The sequence below is a fragment of the Pantherophis guttatus genome, chromosome 2 (genome assembly GCF_059756535.1).
Source record: "Pantherophis guttatus breed Tessera chromosome 2, ASM5975653v1, whole genome shotgun sequence".
Classification (NCBI taxonomy): domain Eukaryota; kingdom Metazoa; phylum Chordata; class Lepidosauria; order Squamata; family Colubridae; genus Pantherophis; species Pantherophis guttatus.
The window spans coordinates 244,497,236-244,523,690 of NC_142064.1; the positions used below are offsets into that span (position 1 = coordinate 244,497,236).

A 26,455-nucleotide genomic window follows, 5' to 3' on the forward strand; every position below is an offset into this window, starting at 1 on the left:
AAAATCCCCTCATCTCAAGAAGTCTCCAATACCTAATAAATAGGGTGTCTTTACTTCCCAGAAAATACCTGAATCTACAAAGGTCCCCAACGGTGAGTACCCTCATTGACTTTACAAAGCATAATCTTCACAAAGAAATTGTTAGGAATAAGAGTTAACCCGATTGAGGAATTTAAATGAACTGGTTGCATTCTGATAAATCCCTTTCCTTGTTCTTACTGAGGTACAGTACTTTCTTCTGGAAATCCAAGCCGCAGGCTTTGAATTTGGGATAAGCGACAGTGAAGCCGATTCACAGCTTGGAGTGAAAGCATTCGCTGCGCATACGTGATGAAGCCAGTGATATTCCCTCTTGAAGCCAGCTACCAAAGTAGCAAAGCTACAAGAGAGGCAGCAATCTTGAAGCTCTTCCCTGCTCAAGACAAAGATGACTTGCTAATAATGCATTCATAACATGTGCACAACGATGAAGAAACGCAGCAAGCTGTTCACCAGACATTCAGAACTTCAATGCAAACTCACTTCTATTCGCTTTTCTTAGGAAATCAGCACATGGGCTCCCACTTCCATGTGCTCTGTTAAGAGAGAACGAGACTCGGTTTTAAAAAAAAAAGGGAGGGGGGTGAAGCTGCCGCTCCCCGAAGCGGTGACAACCCCGCCTTTTTTCTGTGGGCTTTCATACACAAACATGGGAGCTTCGAGCGCAGGCCTTTTGGGCAAATTGAGAGCGAGGAAAAGGGTGTGGGAGTGGGGTGTGAAGAAGCCAAAACTGAACAGAAATGGAAGAGGGGAATATAGCAGATGGCATTATCAAGAGCAGAGAGTGAGTGTGAAGAGTAAGGCATTTAAAGGAAAAAGGAAAAAAAAAGAAAAGAAACCAGAAAGAAGGAAATTCCCAAAGGGACTTCCTATAATTTCCAAACCGTGGCAATGCCAAAGAATAGAGATCTTCAGACAGATTTTTTTTTTCTCAAGAAAGTACAAAAGTGGAATTCTTACAACAAATAGGGCAACTTGGAATACTGTTAGAAAGAAAAGCTACTCTAATATAAATATGGGTTGAGGGATGCGGAGAAAATTTACTACAGGTGGGAATGAAAGAATGGGACTGACAGAGAGTTCTTCACTGTGCAGAGGGGAGGGGGGAAGGAGTTGGAGGAATTTCATGTTTCTCCTAATGTTCCTCCTTCCCATGTACAGATAGTCCTCGACTTACGACCACCATTGGGACCAGAATTTCCACTGTTGAGAAGTGACTGAATCACACCTGATTCTATGACCTTTTTTGTCATGGTTATTAAGCAAATCACTACAGATAAAATAGAATAGAATAGAATGGAATGGAATGGAATGGAATGGAATGGAATGGAATGGAATGGAATAGAATAGAATAGAATAGAATAGAATAGAATAGAATAGAATAGAATAGAATAGAATAGAATAGAATAGAATAAACTTTATTGTCACTTTGAATGTAAACTGATCGGCATACATTAAAATTATGTATGTACCCACATATATTATATGACACAGAGAAACAACACAGTCTAGTTTAAATGAATCACACGGCCATTAATAGAACCTGGCTTCACCCATTTTGCTAATTGAAAGCCGGCTGGGAATGAAAGGTGACTATCAGGGAGGTTTTCAATGTGCAGATGTGTGTGGGGGGGTGGGGGGGTTAAATTGGGAGGAATTTAATGTTTCTCCTTCCCACATAATATAATTAGGCTCCTGGGATTTCTTTAAGGAGATGATTTGCAACAATAAGCATTGTGAAATCCAAAAACAACAAGACAAGGCAGCTGCAGTACAAAATAAAGGTTCTGCTGCAGCCTGGGCAGAAAAAGTCGTTGTAGTAAATTTCTCTGGCCCAATTCATTCCTAGTTTACTAGAGTTTCATCTGGTTGATGAAACTTATTTTCATCCCAACATTTTATGTTCACATATTATCCCTTTAAGAACGTTCCAGTCCAGATCATTGCAATGACTGCCTGATTTTTCCCCCCTTCAAAATGTTGTTTATAATAATAGGAAAGAAAAATACTTCAGGACAAGAGAAGGAAAAAAACCCCACAAAAAACAACAACAAAGAAACAAAAAGCGCTGCTTCGCATTGATTTTAGTTGAGAAGGGCACTTTGGCAAGGCCTACATACCAGATGTGTCTTTTTGTTGCTCCTCTCCAGTTAGAGCATATTCTGAAGTCTATTGTCATCCAGAATCCTGATTTAATGACAGCCAACTGACAAAAATTGTTGCTGGAAGCTGAAAGGCGCCTTAAGGGAGGACAATGATGTCACTGAGATTGGATGGCATTTTTGTGTGCTGCTAATAGCTGGAGGCAGCCATGCCGGTTTTAGTTTTCCTTTGAGGTTTGGTGACAAGGTTTGCTTTTGGCAACGCTTTTTAATATATAATGGTCAATTGGACAAACACCTTTAGCATATTAACTGCAGATTCAGATGGGTGGCTGTGCCTCTTTATATTTTAGTCTAAAACATTGGGGATTTATAAAATATGAAAGACAGCTAGGGGTAGGAGTAACGAAGGCACCCAAAGGTGACTTTTGAGATTCTTACTGAAAGTTATTTATTCGTTCAGTCACTCCCTGGATATCTCATTCATTTATTCATTCAATTCGTGTTCAATTTATTTTGCCACAACTGTCTGTCAGTAAGTGCTTTTCTGAGTTCTTCAAAAGCCAGGCTTATGTAATTGTGATACTATCAAGCCATTTTTACTTCTGACACTCTCTTTTTCTGTTTTTTAGGCATCAAGGTCTTCTTTATTGGTGGCTAACTTTCCCACTCACTTTCTCTCAGCTCGACCACCTCACAAGGTTGTTGTTGGGAAAATAGGAGGAAAAAAGATTATTAGATATGCCCCTCGCCTTTAGTTACTTACAAAGAAATAAAGGCAGGGTAAAAATATGCAGGGTATTTTTAGGAAATATCCGAAGATAATAGACATTGTCTAGCTGAAAATTATTTAGAGGAAATGCTACATCCTTTCTTTCTGGGAAAATATGCAAATTATAGGGAGCGGCAAACAAAAGATAACAGGAGTTAGGAGATATTTAAATAAAGTTAGTCTTAAAAAGGTATGACTTAATACCTTAAATAGGAACTTTAACGTGTAAATCTGCAGTTGATATGTGTGACTTTTCATGCATAGAGACAGTTTCTTCAATCACGTTGCTTGCTGTTGATTTTCTTTTTAATAATGATTAAGGGTTTCAAATTCTATAACAATATAAGTATTATGAAACTTAATTGTTTTGATTCTAGTTTAGAGAGCATATGTGGTATGAAAATGACTAAACGTCATTATTTTTTATCATTATGCATTATTTCTTCATTAACAATGAATGGTAGGTTGTAGAGTAAGAAATTATTAGTTTTAATAAAAAGAGTGGAGGAGATAAAATATTTACAAAGAATGTGTCAATAATTTTTATCACATTCCAATAGTAACCCTTTCTACAAATCTTACAAAGAAAAAGTTGGATTAAACGCTTCATCGTTACTCAAAAACAGAACTCACTGAAGCCAGTGCTGCTTGCTCCAAAGTAAGTAAACCGCTGCCAAAATAACTGCAAATTTCAAAGAATCAACTCATTCTAATTTTAATATTACCCTTTGCTTAATAAAACCAAACAAGAAGATTCCTCGAATTGGCATTTCAGCCATTTTTTTCTGTTTTGGAAGTGTGTTTTAATTACAACGGAGAGAGCAATAACAACTCTTTTTATAGCTCTGAAGCAAAACTGAAATGATTTTACTCAATTTAATTTAAATATAGGCAAATACAATGACACCTCATCACGGCATCGGTGTTTTTCCAAGAAAGCCAAATCAACAACTCTCCACATGGTAACTGTGAAATGTACAATGCCTGTTATTGGGAACAATTTTCTAAAGTTGGCACATAAATCTGAACCTTATTTTCAAGGTTCCAATATAGTGTTCTGTGTAGATCTCATTCCTGTTTTATTTTGTTATCAGAAAGCATCTGCAGTGCTGCCTGACTGTTAAAACCAGAATAGAACAAATACATCTAAAATCAGTAATGCTGTTCTTTCCTGCCAGACAATTTGTTTTCATGGTCTTCTGTTTCTTTCACAAATTTTCTGATAATTCTGGTATTCAGGCACATTACTCAGAACAACACAATACAGTGGCAGAAATAGTCTATATTTTTCTCCTATAGGTTTCCCATTCTCTCCAATAAGATAAAAACAATACAGGACTTAATTGGAATGTAAGAAGAATTTACACTAAATTAGATTATGTATATATCAATGAACCACTGGTCTCCATTAATTAGCTAGCAACAAGGTTATTTTTTCCCTTAGCTTCGCTATAAAATAGATTGACAAATGATGAAGAAAATGATGGTCACCATTTCTTCCTTCTTTGCAATTATTTCTTTTTAAGGATCACACTGAAATTTCTCCAAGCTTTAAACTGCTCATTCTGGCAAATGTAGCCAAATCCCAGTTCCTGTGAAGAACTCGGAGTCCCACTATGTGCAAATTTCCCTTTCTGATCCAGCCAGAAATAATCTCAAAAGCACTCTACTGAAATATGCACAAGAAGGTTATGGAAAGAACCCTCAGCTCCAAAAAGAGCAGAGTGGGTGAGTGGGTGATCTGTCATAACATGTTTGGAACAAATCAATTAAAGGGAAGCAATTTCCCATTTTTTTTTCCAAAGGAAAAAGTAACACATCTCCAGTCTTCAAAGCCATACTGCCCCAGGGATGTCTCTAGAACAATTAAGTAATGATAACTGCCACCATACAAGCAACACCGTGGAACCTCCCATGGAAAGACAACATGAAAATTAAGGCATAATTGAAAAAAAAATAACATTGAGAGAGATAAAGCGCATACGACCATGTTTTAAAACCAGATGGGGGAGAATTTTCTTGAAAAATCAAAGACGTTGCTCTAAAAAAGTTAGAGCAAGAAGCAGAGTGATTCATGAGTGCATGACAGACTATAAGGCAGTTGACAAGTAAGCATCTTGCTTGAGGAATGAAAAGATTAACCTGCCATAAAATAAGAAAAACCCTTCCTATCCAAAAGGATCAGTGTGTTTATGCTCAACTAAGTCAGTAATCACCCATTTGGAAATGGTTTCCTTAGAGACAGTAGAACTTGCTGACTTTGAGCCAGAAGAAAAAGAAGGGATGATAAGATTTCTTATGACTTGGCTTGCTCCTAGAAAAATGTCTGGCCATAAAATTTACGGAGATAGCCTTTACTGGCATGGGTGAACAAGTGTGAAAGCAATATAATGAGCCCATCATACTTTCTCCGAAAGGCCTGTAGACGCACTTAACTATTGCTTTATATTTGAAGAGTGGGTGTAGAAATGTAGGATGATTTGTCTCAGTACTGTAGAGTAAAATATAATGGCAGTAAGTTTGCTAAGAGCTGCAGATTATAATAATTACCAATGGCCAAAAAAGAATTTTTAAAAGAAGTTAAGAATGGCATCATACTTCCCCTTAACAGTTTTATTCTAGATTCCTAGAAATAAAAACATAGTATTTCAGAGCTTGAACATTGCAGTTCTGTTTCTAATGAATTCTGCTTCTTTTTCAGACATAGGATTAGCCCTAATGGTGCAGTGGTTAGGATGCAGTACTGCAGGCAAACTCTCTCCACTGCCTGGAGTTCAATCCTGACCGGCTAAAGGTTGACTCAGCCTTCCATCCTTGGTACAAATAAGGACCCAGATTGTTAAGGGCAATATGCTGATAGTGTAAGCTACCCATAGAGTCATGTAAAGCACTATGGGGCAATATATAAATTTAATTGCTTTTTTTTATTGCTATTATTTAGTCATTCTGAGGATAGTTTGGTAGTTTTTCAGAAGTTAATTTTTGAAAGGGAAACTTATTATACTGTGCTAAATATAGATAGATAGATAGATAGATAGATAGAGAGAGAGAGAGAGAGAGAGAGAGAGAGAGAGAGAGAGAGAGATTTCAAGGCAGGAACAGTAAGTTTTGCACATACCTGCCTTAGGCTTTTTGAATGCTTTAATAATTTAATAATATTAAAAATAACTTTAAATACTTGGATAAAGCAAAAAAGCTTTAAAGTTCTCAACATATTGTGGTAGGTAATTTTTAATGGCTAGGAGTCAAACTTAATAGTTTTGTGGGAATGCAAATCATAAAATTGATAGGGCTCCATCATATTTATAGGTTTGGTTATGGAGGGAATTTGGAACTTAAATATATATATATATATATATACATTCATGATCATAGCCATGCTATTATTCTTTTAATATGTCAAATTAGCAAACATCAACTAGAATGAACTTACGTCTCCCAAGTAGTTGGTTTCATTCTCCATAGTGGGAAACAGATACCGTGTTTCCCAAAAATAAGACCTCCCTGAAAATAAGGCCAAGCGCTTATTTCGGGGGTCAAAAGAAAATAAGACCCTATCTTATTTTTGGGGGAACACAGTAGTCCTATTTGCAATGGATGTATCAAATTGGCTTAGTTCCTATCCCATTAATACCACAAGTACACCTCTTTCCTTTCTTGTGTATAAATGAATGAACTTCTGCTACTTGCAAAGAAGAAAGTTCTTTCCTTTTCTATAAAGAAAATTTGAAACACTTAATTTTGATATAAAATTATGACTATTGTAAAATCAACCACTACACTTGACTTAAGAGAAATAATGACTCTGGGTGGGTCACAACAATCAAAGAAATTACAATCAACGAAATAATACATAAAAAATTAGACAACACATATTAATTTTTTGTGGATTTTCTTGGCATGGGAATTGGTTAATAGAATTATTATGCAATACTGGAAGGATAAATCTGCATCTGATATGTAGCAAATAATATGTACTATTTATCATTTGAATTATCATTTGTCTTTTTTTGACAAATAAATAGGATCCCCCCCCCAACCTTGTTAATTGGTATGTTTAAATTATATGATTCTTTTAATATTACTGCATGCATTTGTATTTTTCTTATGTTGATTGGCTTGGCACAATAAAATAAATTAAAAATAAGAAATCCAGATGGAATTAGGTGCAAGGAGCAACAAGGACAAAAAGGCTTCATCTCAGAAAAGCAAGAGGTTGTTGCATAGTTGAAGAGTGGAACTACTTTAAAAAATCACAAGGAAACTTGTAAGAGTAGAGAGAGGAGGCAGGGTCAAAACCAGAGGCAGCATTGCAGATAAACATGGATGTATGTGGGATTTAAAAGCAAACTGAAAAAAAATGTGTAAACAATGGGGGTGGGTATGTTGTTGGAATAAAAAGGACACTTGTTTTAAGCTGAATGTTAAATACATGAATTTGGGAGCTAATGAAAGAACAGAGAGAAAGTTGTTGCTTTAATTAAGGTGCCAACAATGCAGATATTAAATTTAACTGATAGCAATAATAATGCAACAAAGACTTAGTTGACATCTTGATTAAAAAAATGATGGCAATTCAGTCATTCTAAAAACAGCCAGCACACTGTTTTAGGAACAATTCTCTTAACAGTATGTCAAGTTCTGGTCAATTCAAACATATAGCTGAAAGCAGAGGGAAATACTTTATTGCCTCGTTCAATCACTTTACTGGGCAATTTAAGAGACCATTTGTGAAATAGGATTCTTAATGAGCATTTTTGTGGGATTTGTCTATGATTCAATGAAAACACTAAGAAAAGGGCTACCGTTATGATTACCCAGAGCAGCTAAGATTCTGGGTTCAGACCAGCATATTCCTAGGTACTAGATAACAAGAAAATTACGGATAACTATCAAAATAATGGGAGAAAGCTTTTCAAGAACAGTCCCCGTTGCATGTGATCAACCAGGATTCTGATTCAGAGAAAGCCGATTCGCATGGCCCTAGAACCTCTAGTCTTTTTATTTTGGTCAGAAATGTATATGCTTGACATGTTGCAGGATTATGCGTCTCCATTTTTGGCTGGATGCAATTAAAAGCGTTAGTCACTATTTCAGAATTCATCAGGAAGCGATATAGTTAATGTTGCGTGGCTCTTTTGCAGTAAAGATACCGCTTCCAAGCCACAAAAACTTACATTTAAAAGTGATACATTTCTTTTATGAGCTGCATCAGCTTCTTGCGTGTGCCATGCCTGCTCAGCGTCTTTGTCTCTTAGATGACTCTCCATCTGCTGAAGCAACACCAATCTCCGAGAGAGTCTACAAAAGGGAAACATTGTGATAAGTGGGCAGGCATTTCCCCCCCCCCACCCTCCAGCACAACAACCAGAAAAACAACAACCTTTTACCCTCACCCAATATTTCTCTAATTATGTTGAATACAGCGTGGGAGAACAAAAAAGAAGGGGAAAGCACATAAAGTCCCTTTCGTGCTGTGCTCCCAGGGAGAAAGTAACCATCATGTTGTACAACAAGCAGTCTCTGTGCATAAATGACACAATCGGCACAGAACACTTTAAACAATATTGGCCCGCAAGGCACAGTTAGCCATCTAGAGCACTAGTGATGAGTTCACTGCATTCTGCTACTAGGGTTAATTCTGCAAATTTAAGAGATCCTGTGTTCAGAAGGAAAACGGTCACGTTTGTCATCCTGGTTGTACATCCTTCTGCACAATTTTAAAAGAGTCCTGTTTTCCTCCCAATCCAGGTTCACTGAAAATAGTTTCTTCCTCTCGAAAACAATCTTTCCAAACCTTTCCTATAGAAATGAGGCTCCATTCTATTCGCTGCATTGATTTAAAAAAAGGCTTTGGGGGAAAAAGTATTTAGTAATTTCAAGAAAACTCTCCTGGGAGGAAGCAATACAGTACAGTTTGCAGAGAAAGGGGGTTCTGCATATACACTATATGCACAAATGAAGTGTTAAACAGAGGGTGTAAAATGTGGATCGGGCAGCCTTTTAATCTTACATGAGAGGATATTTTCTTCACAAGGGAGTTGGAAAAATAGTCTCAGAGCGATAAAGAAAACTATATTACAATGAAATATACAAGAGAAACAAGGCCCTTATTACTCTTAATAGACTAATGCCAAAGTCAAGGAAAACAAGACTTTCATCAATTTTTTTGGTTTGTTGGGTCAGTTCTCTATGCAATGGATATTGGGATATGTTAAACTAATAATAAAGGGGAGAAACTGTTTTTTGCTTATTTTGGCAGAAGTATTATGAACGTGGACTCAGTATGTGCATAGATTTGTACACAAGCTGTTTTTCCGTTTTTTTTATTAATTGCTGTGTGGCAAACGACTACAATCTTAGGGAGAAATCTTTGCTACTACCCATTGTATCATCTCCATAAAAATTGTGAAGTCTCACATTGCACCTAGAAAGTAATGCATGCAGTAGATGCTCTACATCTACATCTATTGGGCTTATATTCCCTCCATAAAACATATCCATTCAACTGAAGTTAAAGAAATACCAGCTACGTTCAGATTTATGTAAACTATTCAGAGATTATGTCAAATAACATTGTCAACATTGTTATTTTCTGTATTATTTCAGTAGACGTATATTACGTCATTATTTCATTTTTAAACCTTCACCTTTTGTCATTATGCTTACTACAGTTTTGGCACTTTTCAAAAGCTTTTCCTCAAGAATGAATAACTTGTATTTTCAACCACAGAAATAATTTGAGATGGAATAGTTGCCTTTAGAAATCTATTCTAATTACTTCCATATATTCAATAATTTTTCTTCTACCAGAATGAAAGATTAGGAGTGCCCAGCAGGAGCTCTAGGTAGACCTAGTACCACAGATTTTACATTAGGATATAAATGGGAACAGTTTATTTAATCTCCTCACAAATGATATGGAATCAGCTCTGAGTAGTGAGGAATCACGTCAGTGGATGAGATCAAATTATTAAATACAGTCAGAGATGACAAAAAAGATCTCCTCAATCTGAGGGAATGAAACAAAATGGCAAATTGAGGTTCATCCTAGGATAGTATGAAAATGTGTGTACTGATGCTAGAAATTTAACCCACATGCAGTATATAGTGGTTAGGGTAGGGTATGCATTCACAACAACTGATCAGAAAGAGGTTTTGATTTTATAGTGATGGTTCAGTGAAACATTTGCTGCTGTGCAATTCCTGTTAAAACATAAATGTCAAGGTAGGGTTCATAGGGTGTGAAAGTAAAGTTGCCAATAACATACTTATTTGTACACCTGTACAGATAGTACATTATGGTATCAGCCACTGAAAAACAATTATAGGATGCAACTATTTTCTTCAAATCCAATCAACAGGTTTCCTACAGATTGTAAATTATGGAAGCAAGAAACTAGAATAGCTAAACTTTGGGCTACAGATCAAAATTCTGCAATTGCCTTTTGAACAAGAATATTGAGATCTTTAAAATAAAACTAGGATATTGCAGTAACTCTAAATGTTTACTTTTAAAAAGGTATTTTAGAAATCTGGTTAGAATCTGAAGTGCTAGCTGCAACACGGAGAGAAATGCAATGAAATGGGACATTATACTGAATTTAGAAAAGGCATATCAAATCATTAAGCCGTAACTGGAATTCAATCAGAAAATTCAAGGTTGAAAAAAAGAGGACTTCATATTGTGGTTTATTTGAAAAACAGCACTGGTGGACAGCTCCCCCTAGAGGCAAAATATGGCACTTAACAAAAGACAATATAGTTTTTTTCTGTTATTAAAATTTGTTATTTCTCTAAGAGGTGTTTTTTCTTGTATTTGGAACAATCACACAGTTGTTCTCAGTTTTATAAATCAGTTCATAGATTTGGGAATAGTCCTGCAAATTCCTAAGCATTCATAATATATTTCACTGTATTTTTCTAACATCTAAAAACAAGACATCTTCAGAAACTACTTACATTTTTTCATGCTGCTTAGCAAGCTGAATTTCTTGTGCCAAATAGGATGCCATATTTGATCATATTAATAATTTCAATTATCTATGAAAAAAAGGTAAAATATGGATCCTTCAGAAATAGACACATGCATTTTATGACATTTATTAAGAAATAATCCTAAATATAAATGTTGAATTAGTGATGGGAATATTAACAGCATATGAGTACATCTTAACAATATTTAAGACAAAATATCAATACTTCATTCACCTGTAAACATTTCTTCTCCATTCTTGCTTACTTTTATTTTTGTACTTGGTTTATTTTCTTTCTTAATTCTGCATTTTTTAAGCTTTGGATGGTCAGTTTTTAATTGTCCAATAAAATAAAAAGTCATCCGGACACCTTTTTAATAGTAATTTTATTAAATATTGTAATTAAGAATTAATACAACTAAGAAAAGATTGAAAAATAAAGAGTATGCGCAGAAAAGGAAAAGGGGAAAAGAAAGAAAATATAGTAAAGAAAAAGAAAAGAAATATATAAAAGTGTGACTTCTCACCTTCATCATAACAAGTGCTAACATCTGCCCTTATCTTTCTGATATCAGAAAAAAGTCCAGTGTCTAAAGATTCACATTTTTTTTTTGTTAAATAACTTCTTGTTGTTAAATAACTTTGCTAATGCAAAAGTCTTTTAAAGATATAATTAGTCTTGGGATTCATCTATGCTGGAGAGCAAACTCTGTACAGATTATCTGTAGAACTTGAAAAAGCAACACATGCAGAGAACCTTTTACTGAACAAACTGTATTTAATGGGTTTATGGTGCAATGGGGCCAGATCAGAGAATGTGGATGTCATCCCTGAAATAATGGGAAAGTCAGTTGTTTCTAAAATCTGCAAACAGTAATAATATCCTACACTTGGGTCAATCTACATCATTTGCACAATTCTGCAATAGGCATTTTTATGTTATTTGCATTGATTTATGTCATGTAATGGAATCGTTTCTCCCCAATAGCTTGTTAAGTTGAGGCTTTAGAATAACAGTATTTTACTACTTTTGGGTTTTATTTTTGGTGCACTAAAGGAGACATGACAACATCGCTTGGCTGCATGCCTGGATTAAAGTTAATTTAATTTGCTATGGACATGAGTGTGCCCATCCAAATACCATGCACATGCCTCACTGCACTTAAGATAGGATGGTGTGGAAGGCATTCAACCCTGAAGCAGTGTAGGAAGCTTTAAAACATACACAGGTTCAACGAAGCTTTTTACTGATCCTATTGTCTGCATTCTAACCTAGGAATGGAACCTGCTTTAATGCTCTCTCATTTTTAGCGTTTGAATAGACATTTCAGCAGTAACAATTTCTGACCAACCGATTCTGTTTCTCCTCAGGTCTCTTCTTTCTATATTCACAGATCACGCTAGCTTAGTTTAATGCAGCTTACCATGTTGTTTGAGCTTGGCTACTGTTGCTTGCAAACTGGTTTAGAGCCATTTCATGAACCCAACAAACTGTAACTGATTTATCAAAATGTTCAAACTATGGCTTAGCATGAAGTTGCCCTAATGAATAAAGACCCTCTATGGAAAGGCTACAAGTCACTGCCTGTGGGCAGTGATGGGTTGTGATGCTATACAAGCCATCCTCGATTTACAACCTTTTGTTCAGTGACCGTTTGAGAAGTTACACATTGAAATGAATGACTTATGACCATTTTTCACACTTACGACCATTGCAGCATCCCCACGGCCACATGATCAAAATTCAGAGGTTTGACAACTGGCCTCTATTTATGACAATTGCAGTGTCCCGGGGCCCTGTGCTCACTTTTTGTGACCTTCTGACAAGCAAAGTCGGATTCACTTAACAACCTTATGACTGACTTAACAACTGCAACGATGCACTTGAGTACTGTTGGCAAGAAAGGTTGCAAAACGGGGCAAAACCCATTTAGCAACTGTCTTGCCTTGCAACAGAATTTTGGATTCAGCTGTGATATTAAGTCCTAAAATTCAAGGGATTGATCAAGGAACACAAACAGCCAAGTCATTAGATGTATACCAAGCCATGATGTAGGCTTGGTCCAGTTTAGCCCCAAAAGCCAATCTAGACAACCCCTACAGAAGTGTTTCGTTGCCCTGTAATATCCGACCCAATTTCTCCTAGATCCAGCAAGCTGGGTGAAGCCAGTCAGATGCAATTGAGAAACTATAGTTCACAGCTAATTTGGCAGTTCAAATCTCACCAGGCTCAAGGTTGACTCAGCCTCCCATTCTTCTGAGGTGGGTAAAACGAGGACCCAGATCAGGGTCAGCAACCTGCGGCTCTGGAGCCACATGTGGCTCTTTCACCCCTCTGCTGCGGCTCTGTCACTCAAAATATGCGTCACAACCGCCAATGTCCGACACCAGCCAGCACGCAATTTATTGAGCTTTTCAACCTCTGGTAGGCCAACCAGGGATAAATCCAAGAAAAGTTTCAGAAGAAAACAGAACGTTTAATTCAAGGGCCTGGTGGCTCAGCAGACTGATAGCATTGTGATTAACACCAGCTGTCTGCAATTACTGTAAGTTCAAATCTCACCAGGGTCAAGGTTGACTCAGCCTTCCATCCTTTCTAAGGTAGGTAAATTGAGGACCCAGTTTGTGGGGGCAATAAGCTGACTTTGTATAAATATACAAAAGGATGAAGGCTATTGCTTAACGCACTGTAAGCTGCCCTGAGTCTCCGGAGAAGGGCGGCATATAAATCAATTAAAAAAAAAAAAACCTACATAAACTAGTTTTGTGGCCGCTCAAGAAATAGTCAGGAACGGGAAGGGTTTTTGTGGCTCCCGGTGTTTTCTTTTCTGTGGTAAACGGGTCCAAATGGCTCTTTGAGTGTTTAAGGTTGCAGAGCCCTGACCCAGGTTGTTGAGGGCTATAAGGTGACTCTGTAAACCGCTTAGAGAGGGCCTGTAAAAGCGCCTGTGAAGCGGTATATAAGTCTAAAGCGCTATTGCGATCTGCAGCTTGTTAGATTGTTTCACAAACTGCAACTTCGGCAGGACGCCCGACTCCAAGCCCGAGTCACTCGTTTGAAAGGTCATTGGGAAGAGCTGTTTTAAGGGATGCTGCGACCTTGCATCCCCTTCACACGTTTCTTGCCCGCACTCCCCCCGCCCCCCCCCCAAAAAATCTCTTGGCTCTCCAATCTCTCCATGATGATCTGGTGCTAAGGAAGGAGAAAAGTCGCGGATGGCTGGCAAGTTGAGCCAAAGGTTTAGCGTGTCCGGTTAGCCCAGCGTTCCTTTGCTTTGCACGAAAGAAACTTGGATCAAATTTCCCATTTGCCACCGAGCTCCCGAAAAACAGCCACGCTGGGCTGGTCACCCTACTCATTTTTATTTTTATTTTTTTTTAGTATCTCGTCTCCCCCCCCCTCCCTCCCCAAATGGAACATCGCGAATAGAACGGTCGGATCTCCGGACAGTTCGGGAGTTTCCAATTCAATAAATGGGAGGGGGGGAATAAAAGTATTCTTGAGAAGACGCGCGCGCGGGGAGACCCCCCCATTCAGGAAATCGGAGGTTCGTATCCACCACCGCGGGAACTAGGACCGTACTATTCCGAGGCGGATGGGGGGGGGGAATAATAGGAAAACAAAAAACCAGGAGCCAGACGTACATTTCTGCGAATTGCGAATTGAGGTGCTGAAACTACCTTTATTATGACCCTGCCGCAGTCAGGAGCGGCTTTTCAATTTCAACGTCCTCCTCACTACCGCCATGAAACAAACCCAACGCTTTTCACTCCCGGCAACTTGTTATCGCGGTACCATAAAACGGGGATAGGGGTGTGTGTGTGTGTAGAGAGAGAGAGAGAGGAGACGTGCGGCAGAAACCGAAGCATGCCGCTTTCTGATTGGTCTACGGTCTTGGGGGGCGGAGTTACGATAGCGGAGGAATGAGTGTCATAACGGAACGACGTGAGGAGGCGGGGCTTCCCGCTTGATATTTTGAAAACGAGACCGTTGGGCGCTAAGTAACGGAATGGACAGGGAGCCCTTCGGGTTGCGAGCAAGTCGAAAAGGGAGGTTTCTGTGTGGGAACACCCGAGTTGGAATGGAGCAGGAAAGAATCTAGTTTTCTGAATTTAAGAAATAACTTATACCTTGGTGAAGTGATCCCCCCCCCACGTCTCCTCCGCCGTTCCTGTACGAACCATAAATACTTCAGGCGAAGGAAAGGCATTTTATTAAGGGGGTCAAGCCTTTCCTCCCTATGGGATAGCAATAGCACTTAGACTTACATACCGCTTTAGTGTGCTTTTACAGCCCTCTCTAAGCGGTTTACAGAGTCAGCATAATTGCCCCCAACAATCTGGCTCCACATTTTACCCACCTCGGAAGGATAGAAGGCTGAGTCAATCCTGAGCCTGGTGAGACTCGAACTGCAAGCAACCGGCAGGATACAGAAACAAGCGAAACATCCATTTGATACAAATGATGTGCCAGCAACAAGTAGAACTGATTAGACATGAGAAAAGACACATCCCCATAAAATACATAGCATCATTTCCCATTCGGATTTGTTTCCTGTAACATTTTTTTTTATTGAAAAGTTTTATAAAAGATACAAACATTTTCCCCCTCCCCCTTCCCCCCACCCACCCACCCTCCCTTTCCCCCTCCCCCTTCCCCCCACCCCCCTCCCTAGACTTCCCAGAACAAGCACAGGGTATAGCATTCACAAACATAAAACTAAAATATGCTAACGATTTGTTGGCTTCAAATTCTCCCTAGGTCTTTAACTCCTTATAACTCAAAACACTATAAACATAAACTAAAGATTAAAAATATTTCATTCATAAGCTATATGAAACTTCTTAGTCTGATACTTGTTTTGAATATAATCAATCCATCTTCTCCATTCCCATATATATCTTTCGTTTGAGTGATCTTTAAGATATGAAATTTTCACCAAATGCGCAACTTTTAGTGTCCATTCCTCAATAGTAGGTGGATCTTCTTTCTTTCAATACTGTGCCACCAGTAACCTGGCTGCTGTTATTAAGTTTAAAACCAACTTAGTCTCTGTCACAATACAATCCGTAACTATTCCCAACAAAAAAAACTGGTGTAAATTTGATCTTTTTCTTTAAAATATTTTGAATAATCCACCATATTTTTATCCAAAAAGCCTTAATTTTTTTACATGTCCACCATATATGAAAATACGTAGCGTCTTCACACTCACATCGCCAACATTTAGGTTGTAAATTTGGATACATACAGGCTAGTTTTTTTGGATCTAAATGCCATCTATAAAACATAAAAGTTCTCTTAAATTTTGGGCTTGTGTAAATCTTACATTTCTAACCCATATCTTTTCCCATGTTTCCATCATTATTGGTTCTCCTATATTTTGTGCCCATTTTATCATACAATCCTTGACTAGCTCTATTTCTGAATCTATTTCCACTAATACATTATACAACCTTTTTATATGCATTTGACTTTTGTCTCTTATTTGTTTTATCAAGTTTTCATCCCTTCAATGCTTAATATCCTTTCCTCCATTAAATTTATCCAATCAGTAACTAACATTTTCCTGTAACATTTTAAGGACTTCATAAATGTGTGGTAAACCTAATGAAACTTATCTTTAGCGTCCAGTGAGCTCCAACTAGAGAGCATGGCAAAATGTGGAGTAAATTAGACTTGGTTGAATAATACCCAACAAATAAATCTATCTATCTATCTATATCTATCTACCTATCTATCTACCTATCTATCAATCATCCATCTATCTCAAGGATTCCATATCAATCTAGAAGGAAGTAATGAATGGCATAGTGCAGAGTGACCATTCTAGCCTCTATATTTTTAAAAATGACTTGGATAAGAGGTTAGAAATCACAGTTACCAAATTTGCTACAATTCAGAGATGTGGATGATAGAAACCTTTGAGAACGTTGGAGAACATAGTGAAGATTCAAGAGAATTTTGACAGTCTGGGACAACGATCAGAAACCAGCAAGATGAATTTCAAGTGAGAAATGTGTAAGAAAAAATGAAATGCAGGCATATAGGATTATGAGATGGGAAAGAGTATACTGTGCAGGAGTGTATGTGAAAAAAATATCTGGGGCCTTGGTGAATCATAGACTAAATATATGCCATCGGTCTAAAAAAAGATGTAAAAAACAGATGAAATCCTAATCTACACCAATGTAAATGCAATGTCAGGATAGGGAGAAATAATTTTTGACAGTCTTCTGCTTTAGTTAGTCTCCATCTGAATAATTGTGTACAGTTCTGAGTTTCACATTTTAGAAAACATGCTGAGAAAAATGATGGTAACAAAAAGTTGGCCTGGAAGAAGAAACTTATGAAGAACAGTTAGAGGCACTTAATATGTTTAATCTAAGAAACCACGAAACCAGGGAGACATGATAATTCCCTTCAAGTATCTGACTGAATGTCAGTCAATGGGGATAGATTTGCCTATCAAAAGCTAAAGTGTTCCAGAAGACAAGGACAAGGAGGAATGGATTAAGTTACAAAGGTGTGATTTCAGTTGGATTTCAGGAAAACATTTCTAACAAACAAAAAAACCCTGTTAGCACACAAGAGCTTTTCAACAGTGTAGCAGACTTCCTTAGGGGGTAATAGATTGCTTTTCATTGGAAGTATTTAGACAGAGGCAGAGTAGTGTTATTATAGTTAGGATACTCTAATAACGGATTCCTGCACTGGAAAGGAGATTGGGCTAAATGAACTCCTAAATTCTTTCCAATTCTAACGATTTTATGATTCTGATTCTTGATTGAACTAAAGTTGAGCATAATTAAGTGATTCAAGGGAAATCTTGTTGCGGAATGTGCTACAATGGTTTACATGGATGGCACTTCAGGCATGCATCATTATTGCCAAATCCATCTTCCCCAATAGTAGACCTTCCATTCTAATCAGTTCTGGGGGAAAAAAGAGAATTATATTAACTTTCGCTCCTAAAAACTGCTGCAATTTTTTTCAAGCTCATGCAATGGGAGATGTCTACAAATGAGATTGAAAGCAATTTCTCTAAATCATTTTAAAACAGTACACAGCCTTATCTGTTATTTAAAGCTTTTTTGTACCATTGCTGAGTCATAGAATTGGCAGTATACAGTATTCCCATTGCTTAAAATTTTGGCTTAATGTAGTTTTATGATTGAAGTTTAAAAGACAGTGGGAGGCAAATTTTATGATTATTCTTTTTCAAGATCCGATAATGACATTATTGAAAACAGTAGATAGGAAAAGGTAAAATATGGTGAATTTTATATATGAAAAATGATTTGTAAACATTTATACATGTCTCAAAAATGATTCTGAAATAGAGTGTCATGAATACTCAGCTTTACTAAAATTATTACTATGTTGAATTTTTGTCAGTTGGGTCTGGTACTAAAAAGTTACATAACCTGATAAATTGGGGTCACTTTAGGAAGATTGAGTGAATGAATTAACAGGAATGTCTGTCCAAAGGGATATCCAGAGGATAGAAAACTAGAACATTTTCACTATATATATATATCCTGTCCAAGATCAGTAGAGTTAGAAGTAATCTTCATGTTATGACTGCAATTACTGGGAACTCCATCACCAAGCAACACAGTTGTAAGCATGATATCACATGGCTGCAATTGCTTAATGATGGCAATTCTGTAAGTCCCACTTGCCACTGTTAAATGAGGACTGTGCAGGTTGTTAAGTGAGGAACTGCAGTTTTCAACTTTCTGCTGGCTTCCCCATTTCTGTTGCTTGTAGGAAGCCATCAAGGAACATTGAAACTCACAGTCATGTGAACACAGCCGGAATGGGACAACTCACCACAGCCAACTTGCTATAGTTGCCACAACCAACTCACCACAGCCAACTCGCTGCAAAACAACTCGCCATGGCCAATTCACCCTGGAACAACTTGCTGTGGGACAATTCAACAATTCAATTATTTAAAATAATTAAAACATTATTTTAATTGTTGGCATTCACATTTCATTTTATCCCTACTTTGGTATCCTTTCTTTAATGATTCTGTTCCACTATTTCTTCGATATTAGTGTAACTCTTGTTCCGTGGTGAGTTGGCCATGGCAAGTTGTCCCATGGCGAATTGGCCATGGTGAGCTGGCCACAGTGAGTTGTTGTAAATCCGAACACAGCTTGCTATGATATTGTAATTGTGAGTTGAGCACTGAGCATCCAGATTATGATTTGGCGATGCTGTGATGGCTGGAACTCTGAGGAGCTGCCATAAGTTCTCCTCCTATTCAGCATTGTAACTTTTAATGGTAGCTGAACAAATGATTGTAACTCAAGAATGTCCTGTACTAATTCAATCTCTAAAGAAAGGAAAGATGAAGTGAATTCAAGGAAAAGAAGGAAAAGATAAAGAAATATAGAAAGATAATATAAAACATTTTTGCATTCCTAATGCCTTTGTAATTAATAAGGAAAACAGGTTCTGCTAGTGGAGATATTCCTTCTAACAACCAAAGATTATTAAGAAGGAATTATTCATATACTATTTTATTATACTTTACCTTTATAAAGAGTTCATATGCCACTAGTTGAACTCAATATTACACTCTATATCAAATGCAAAATTGAAAATGCTTCAGCAGAGTCTCACTAGTGATACATGGTGTTTTTATAACATTGTACAACTACAGTACAGTATTGTTAAGGCATATATCACTAATGGAGATTGTATATGGGTACAATGGTAGTCTAGTGATGTACTAAAACATCTGAGAAAGAACTTTTAAATCTGAATTCTATGGCACTTTTGCCCATTTGCAGTTTTAAATTTGCACCAATGTAACAAGAATGACACCAAGACATTCTTAATTAAGCAAACAGTAACTTTCCTTACAACAATTACTATATTTGCTCTTTTCACATCTCACAGTTCATTTTAAATTTTGGTCCTCATCCATTATTTTGGTAGTGTTCTTGTAGCTGAAAAAGTTTTATATTTTTATAGCATGACTGTTATATCCAACACTAAAACTATCACTTACAGAATGATTAGTTATCATCCTCACATAATTTCTTTGGCAGTCTTCAAGGAATCACTACTGCATGGTGTTATTTTAAGATTTACAATCTTAGATTTACAATGCTAATTTTTTTTAAAAAAAACCCTAAGATTATAGGGAAGTTAGAAAATTGCAAAGTTGGAATTCAGAATATTTTAGGAATGTGCAGTTCCAGATAGAATCAGAGAGGAATACTAAAACTACCATACAAGGTTGCATAGGCCACCAGACATTCCTTCTCTGTTGTAACCCCAGACATATGTCTAGCACCCTATTATCTGGTAAATGTTGCCAACTAGCATTTGGGATTTATGTGTTGGAGTCTTCCAGTTTCTATAATCAATTATCTATGAATTTTGTTTTACTATATGCCAGCAACAGGAATTAGCTTGGACTGTGCATTATAGGAATACTTGCAATAAATGAATAAGTGAATCAGACCTGGCCAAGAATGTTAATGGAGTAAAATCCTTCAATGCATCCCCAAGGGAGGAGCAGCCGGATGGCAACTTTGAATAATGCCAAATACTCTATGCTTCGGCCCCTTCTCTCCCATGCTAGAACCCAGGATAGATAGTGTATTTCACTCAAGATTTGTAGATTTTCAATGATAAAAGTACTGTGGAATGCTAGGGCAAATAAGTCATCTTTTATTTGGAATAAAGATGTCACTATTGTCTTGCACTCAGATGAAGACAAGTGACATTTTCAAGATACTTACGGCTTTTAATCTAGCCTATAAGTGGTATTTCAGGTGGTCTCCTATCATGCTTTTTCATTTGTTTTATTACTTACAAGAATATGTTAAATTATATATCAAAAGCAAAGTGTCTGGAATAAAGAATGATGGATGGCATTTACTTGTGTCAATTTCAACGTGTTTCATGGCAAATAAGGATCCTTTGGAAAATAGAGGAGAATTACCAATACTTTTGGCGGAACCAGTATTTTAATGAACCATGTTTTTCATTTGAGTCAAAGCTATGTGTGAACATATACTTGTGTTGTCTGTTCTTAATGTCTTGTCTGTCGTGCTGTGAGGGAGAAAAGAAAGTGAAAATACTTTGTAGATTCCTTGAACTCTTGGAGGAAAAGCAGGAGATGAATACTTAATAACGATAGCAAAAAAATTAATTGAATATGTAAAATATGTATATTTTTTAAAAAAATAATGATTAAAAATAGACTAAATTTGTTAACAAGCAATGAATTTTAAATTGGAAATGGTCAATGTTATACAGTAAATATTTGTCTATACTGTATTTTTTGTTTTTTTAAAGAGTCATTGTTTAATTTTAACACTAGATGGCAGTTGAACACAACTGAATGTTGAATCCAGCTAGTTGAACACAAGTCAGTTAAAAAAAAATACAGTAAAATGCTCTCATTTAATTTGCTATTAATTGTATTCTCTGAAAGATGTCATGGCCTGATATTTTCAGATTATAGAAATACAGGTAGAAATAAATACAGGTAGCCGTCAATTTAAAACCACAATTGAGCTCAAAATGTTACTAAGCAAGACATCTGTTAAATGAGTCATGCCCCATTTAATGACTTTTTGCCATTGCTGTTAAGCAAATCACTACAAGTTGTTAAGTGAATCATGCAGTCTTTAAGCAAATCTGACTTCCCCCATTGATTTTGCTTGTTAGAAACTTCCTAGGAAGGTTGCCCAATATAATCTCAGGACCCCAGGTCTCTGCAACCATCATAAATATATGTCAGTTGCCAAGCACCAAAAGTTTGATCATGTGACTGTGGATGCTACAATGCTCATAAGTGTGAGAACTAGACATACGTTCTCAGTGCCATTGTAATTTTGGATTTCAGTGGTTATAAATTCAGTGGTTATAAGTTGAGGACTACCCATATAGGAAAATCAAATGAAATATTTAAGTACCAATAAAGGAGAATATTTGCAGTTCAGGGTTGAAATGAAGGGTCCTCGGTGCTCTCTGAGCTTGCTTGTTGTCTTGCAGACATTTCATTACCCAAACTAGATAACATAATCAGTACTAGTGAAATATTTAAGCATATAATGCATAACATTACTTTGGTATCCAGTAATCCACCTATTAAGGGATGCAGTGGCTCAGTGGCTAAGACGCTGATCTTGTTGATCGAAAGGTTGGCAGTTCAGCGATTTGAATCCCTAGTGCTGCGTAACAGGGTAAGCTCCTGTTACTTGTACCAGCTTCTGCCCCCTAGCAGTTTGAAAGCATGTAAAAAATGCAAGTAGAAAAATAGGGACCACCTTTGGTGGGAAGGTAACAGCCTAACAGTTTTTATAGCGATCATAAATTCACTTTTTATTTTTGCTAATATTTAAAAGCATATTTTACATCATTGACCAAGTGCCATTTGATATCTTTAAAGATGCTGAAGTTTTGTATAGTTAGTTATGAATTTGTCTCCTAGAAATGAAGATCAAGGCACTCCTTTTTTTCAAAGGAATTTGTTGGTGGGCAGCTGTAGGAATTGGAGGCTATTGCAAAGTTGCTTTTCAGGATGAACTTCATGGTAATCATTCTAGAAGCAGCCTCTCTGGCAGCATGATTAATACTCCTGCTGATAGGACACTCAGCCTTCTGCTGCCAATAGTCTTGAGACTACAACACTAAGACATCTGATATTCATGGTCTATGGTAAGATTGTTTCAATTGACCAGATGAAGGAGCAAGAACAGGAAGGGAATCCTGGGCTGTGGATAAATTCCTCTGTATTTCTCCAGATCTTCTCCATGTCTTGCATTTTTAAGATTTTGAACCTGGCAAGGTATGTATATCTGAACAGTTTTGAGAGGTAGATAAAAGTGCAGTAAAAAAAAAAAAAGAATCCTATTTTTAATGTGTGAAGGTGGAGGGGAGTTTAAGTTACCCAGTTATTTTGATCAAACTGCAGTTTTGGATTATGTTACGTTTCAAGAATTGTGGTTTATGAAAACCACAGTTATGAAATATCTGAACTACAACATAATCTTGGTTTGAACTATTTGTAGTAAGGAAAAATCACACTTGCACTTCCTGCATTTCTGTATAATACAAACATAGCTTGTATAGAATTGTAACAGAAGACATTAAGTTATACAAGGAGGAAAGAAAATGCATGATGAGACTTGTACTTAATATTTTTCTTTTAACGACCCTAGACTTGTACTTATTAATCTTAGTTAATGTTATCTAAACTTGACTGTAGGATATGAAGGAGACCATAACTTAAGGTAGAATGCTATCCCATTGTTAATATCTATTTAAAGAGTATTGGAAAAGCTTATTATCAATAAAAGCTAATCTAGTTAATATTTCATACTAAAGATCATTTTCCCCAATACATTTGTTTTATATTAATTTAAATGCGTTATGGCAATCAATATATTATGTGCATATAATAGTAATAACCCCACAGAGTTATGGGCATTTCAGCATACTTAAATCTATGGAACTTGAACAAGTATAAGTGCAGACTGACTTCCTGCCAAATTATTCTAAGTGCCACTTAATTTAATTGAACTTGAGCATATTGTGTACTTATGTCTTTTGCTTTCAGTTGGTTATGTACATACTAAATGTTGTTTTATTAACAAATAGCAGGTTTATAAATAGCAAGATAAAGCTACAAAGTTTTAAAAAAAAAAACATGATTAAGAGTAAAACCAAGACAAAATATGGCAACATTCAACATTGAGAGAACATCTTGCTTATGTATCTGAACTAGAGAGAGTTTTACATCTTCTAGCTTTATCTTTTAAAGTTGCATAGCTTATGTATATAAATGGAAAGTTTGGCCTAACAAGGGTGGAGCTAACATTTCTGAGCTTGTGAACTTGTGGAAATTTGAGAATATTTCATGAGTGCTCTTTAAATGCAGGTACTACATGGAGGTCTTGCCTATTCATGAGATGGCTGCCATGGTTTTTCTATTAAATTATACAAGCAGAATTTGGCTCAAATGCAACTGGATTTGTTCTAGCAACTTATATGAATCTTTGAATTGTCTTTCTGGTCTTTGTTCTAGATCCACTAATTGAACTAATTTGTAAAATAATCTCAGTGGTCCTAATGTGTAAAGAAGGCATTTTTTTTTTAATGTAATTTCTTGATTGTGTATAGATAAGAATGGCTTGTCCTGTAGGTATATGCTATATGATTTTGCAGGTACAATAATAGTTTATTCCTATTTTATTTATTAGTAACTTGATTTGTTTCATTTTGTGGGAGATAATAGTGTGATTATGAAATAGTGCCACATTAATAACTAATGACCATTCAGATGAGTGACCAGTCTTTTAACTTATGTTTTTCCCTGAACTGTTTCCATCTTAACCCCTCGCCCCCCACCCACCCCCACCCACGTTATTCTTACCTTTTATTTGATCCCACTCCCAATCTATTGCTGCCTCCTGAGTCCCAGCTGATGGGCTATAAGAAAAAAACTGTTTAAACTCTTGCCGCGGGGCTTCAAAGGGCCGCCCTACAGCTGATCAGTGGTAAAAGGCAGTTTGGTGGTAGACCGGTGCCTCCAAAAACAAATGAGTAGACTAGTGCCTGCAAAAATAAATGGGTAGACCAGTGCCTGCAAAAATACATGAGTAGACCGGTGCCTGCAAAAATACATGAGTAGACCGGTGCCTGCAAAAATAAATGGGTAGACCAGTGCCTACAAAAATAAATGAGTAGACTGGTACAGCTCTGCAAGCACTTAAAAGCCTGGTAGACCAGTACCTCTGCTAAATCCTAAAGAATTGTCACATGACCATCAAGCCACACCCACAAAATAAGCCACACCCACAGAACCGGTAGTAAAAAAATTTAGAACCCACCCCTGGAGTTGGCATGTGTTTCTCCTTTCCAAACTTTGTCTTCCTTATCACCCATCTTTTATATTTTAAGTCTAAGGACAGGGGCTGATTTGTTTATTAATTTGGTCCAAAAATATTTACAAAAAGCAGATTGGAGTAGCAAAATGTTGTATTAATAAATTGACTCAGAGACACATTGTTCTGGACTTGTTAATCTGAATTTGCCTGTCTTCTGCTGCTCCTGTTTGGTGGATAACCAGTATTTCTCAACCATGGATGTTGACCATTCTTTATTGTATTCTTGTTGGTATTGGCTTTATTGTATTCTTGTAACTGCCACTCTGATCCATACTTTTCCTTGGATACAGTCTTCCATTTTGCCAATATATCTGTGTAACAATATACTGTAACATCCATACTGCTTTCAAGTGCTTTAATTTTACCTGAAGGCATAAGGCGTGGTGGTCGTTTGCCTCTTTCTGTTACTGATGTTTTTGATATATTATCAACAGAAATGGATATGTTAAAAATTAATGTTTTATATGTTCTGAAAATAAAGACTGCAAAATATTACAAGGTCAATTGTAAAATTATGCAGTTACATCATTTTCCAAGGAATTGGCATAAATTTGTTAAGTTTTGAGCTTTTAAAAATAATTTTCAATGTCCTTCCTCAACAAATATAAGAATTTGTATTTTAAATTGTGCTTAGTTTCATTTCTAGAAATACTGTGTGCATATCTATGTCTATAGAGTTATATATCTATAAAAATATTGAAAAAAAATTGAAATATAAGCTTTTTGTTTCATTTTATTAGGGGAATGAAATAGTGACCATTGAACTTGATATACATCTAGGTTGCAATTAATGTGAGTTTGAATAATATAATTGATTCAGTGGGAATTATAAATTGATATCAGGTCATGTTTAATGCAGCCCAAAATTCCTTTAATGTGTAGTTAGTGCATACATAGTTGAGCCTAGCACATGTGCAGTTGCAGTTTGTATATAAAAATAAAGGGGAAAAAAGATTACGTCAGAGCACTTTGAGCTCAAAAAGGCTAATTATTAGAACAAAAATTTGTATATGAACAAAATAAATGTGATCATAGCAGCACTAAAATAGAACAAGATAATGAATTTACAATACACAATATTATAAAACATGCAAGCAAAATAAAAGAAAAAAGTTGCATGAGATCTTTGTGGTTAAGGAGGAGTAAAAGTGTTAAAATGATAGATGTTGGATTGAATATTGCAATCAATATTAATATATTATTGAGACTCAGTTTGGTCTAGTGGCTAAGGCACCAGGCTAGAATGCAGGAGAATATTAGTTCAAATCCCACTTTACCCATGAAAACCAGATGGGTGATTTTGGGCAAGTCTCTCTCTATCTCAGTCCAACCTGTCTCACAGGATTGTGGGGAAAATAGGAGAAGGAAGTTGAATTGGATGTTTGCCTCCTTGAGTTCTTAAAATAATGGTAAGATACAAATAAATAAATATGAATATAAAAATTATGTTTAAAATTTTTCATTACTTTTTTATGTTGAGCTGGAACTAATTCCCTTTTACTAATTAAGACCTAGCTGTATAAGGAGAGAGAGTGTGGTATAGTGGTTAAGGTGCTGCACTAGAAACAAGAAGACCTAGATTTTAGACCTAACTTGGGGTAGAAGCCAGCTCTCTTATAAGCCAGATATAATGTCAGTCT

The 26,455-nt window shown here is 36.5% G+C and overlaps 1 protein-coding gene across 3 annotated transcripts in view; it reads right to left on the reverse strand.

Annotated features, from left to right (window-relative positions):
* The window catches only part of CEP15 (centrosomal protein 15), a 30,396-nt gene extending 15,657 nt beyond the window's left edge, over window positions 1-14,739 (reverse strand). The window contains exons 1-3 of one of the 3 annotated variants that reach the window (XM_034408797.3): window positions 14,571-14,734; window positions 10,876-10,956; window positions 8,091-8,214 (exon numbers count right to left, since the gene is read on the reverse strand). In XM_034408797.3, the coding sequence (XP_034264688.1) occupies window positions 8,091-8,214; window positions 10,876-10,928 (177 nt within the window). In that variant the 5' untranslated portion in view covers window positions 10,929-10,956; window positions 14,571-14,734. Of the gene's footprint in view, window positions 1-8,090; window positions 8,215-10,875; window positions 10,957-14,534 lie in introns of all 3 variants that reach the window. The other 2 variants (XM_034408795.3, XM_034408796.3) reach the window with 2 other exon arrangements.
* Between the last annotated feature and the right edge of the window lie 11,716 nt (window positions 14,740-26,455).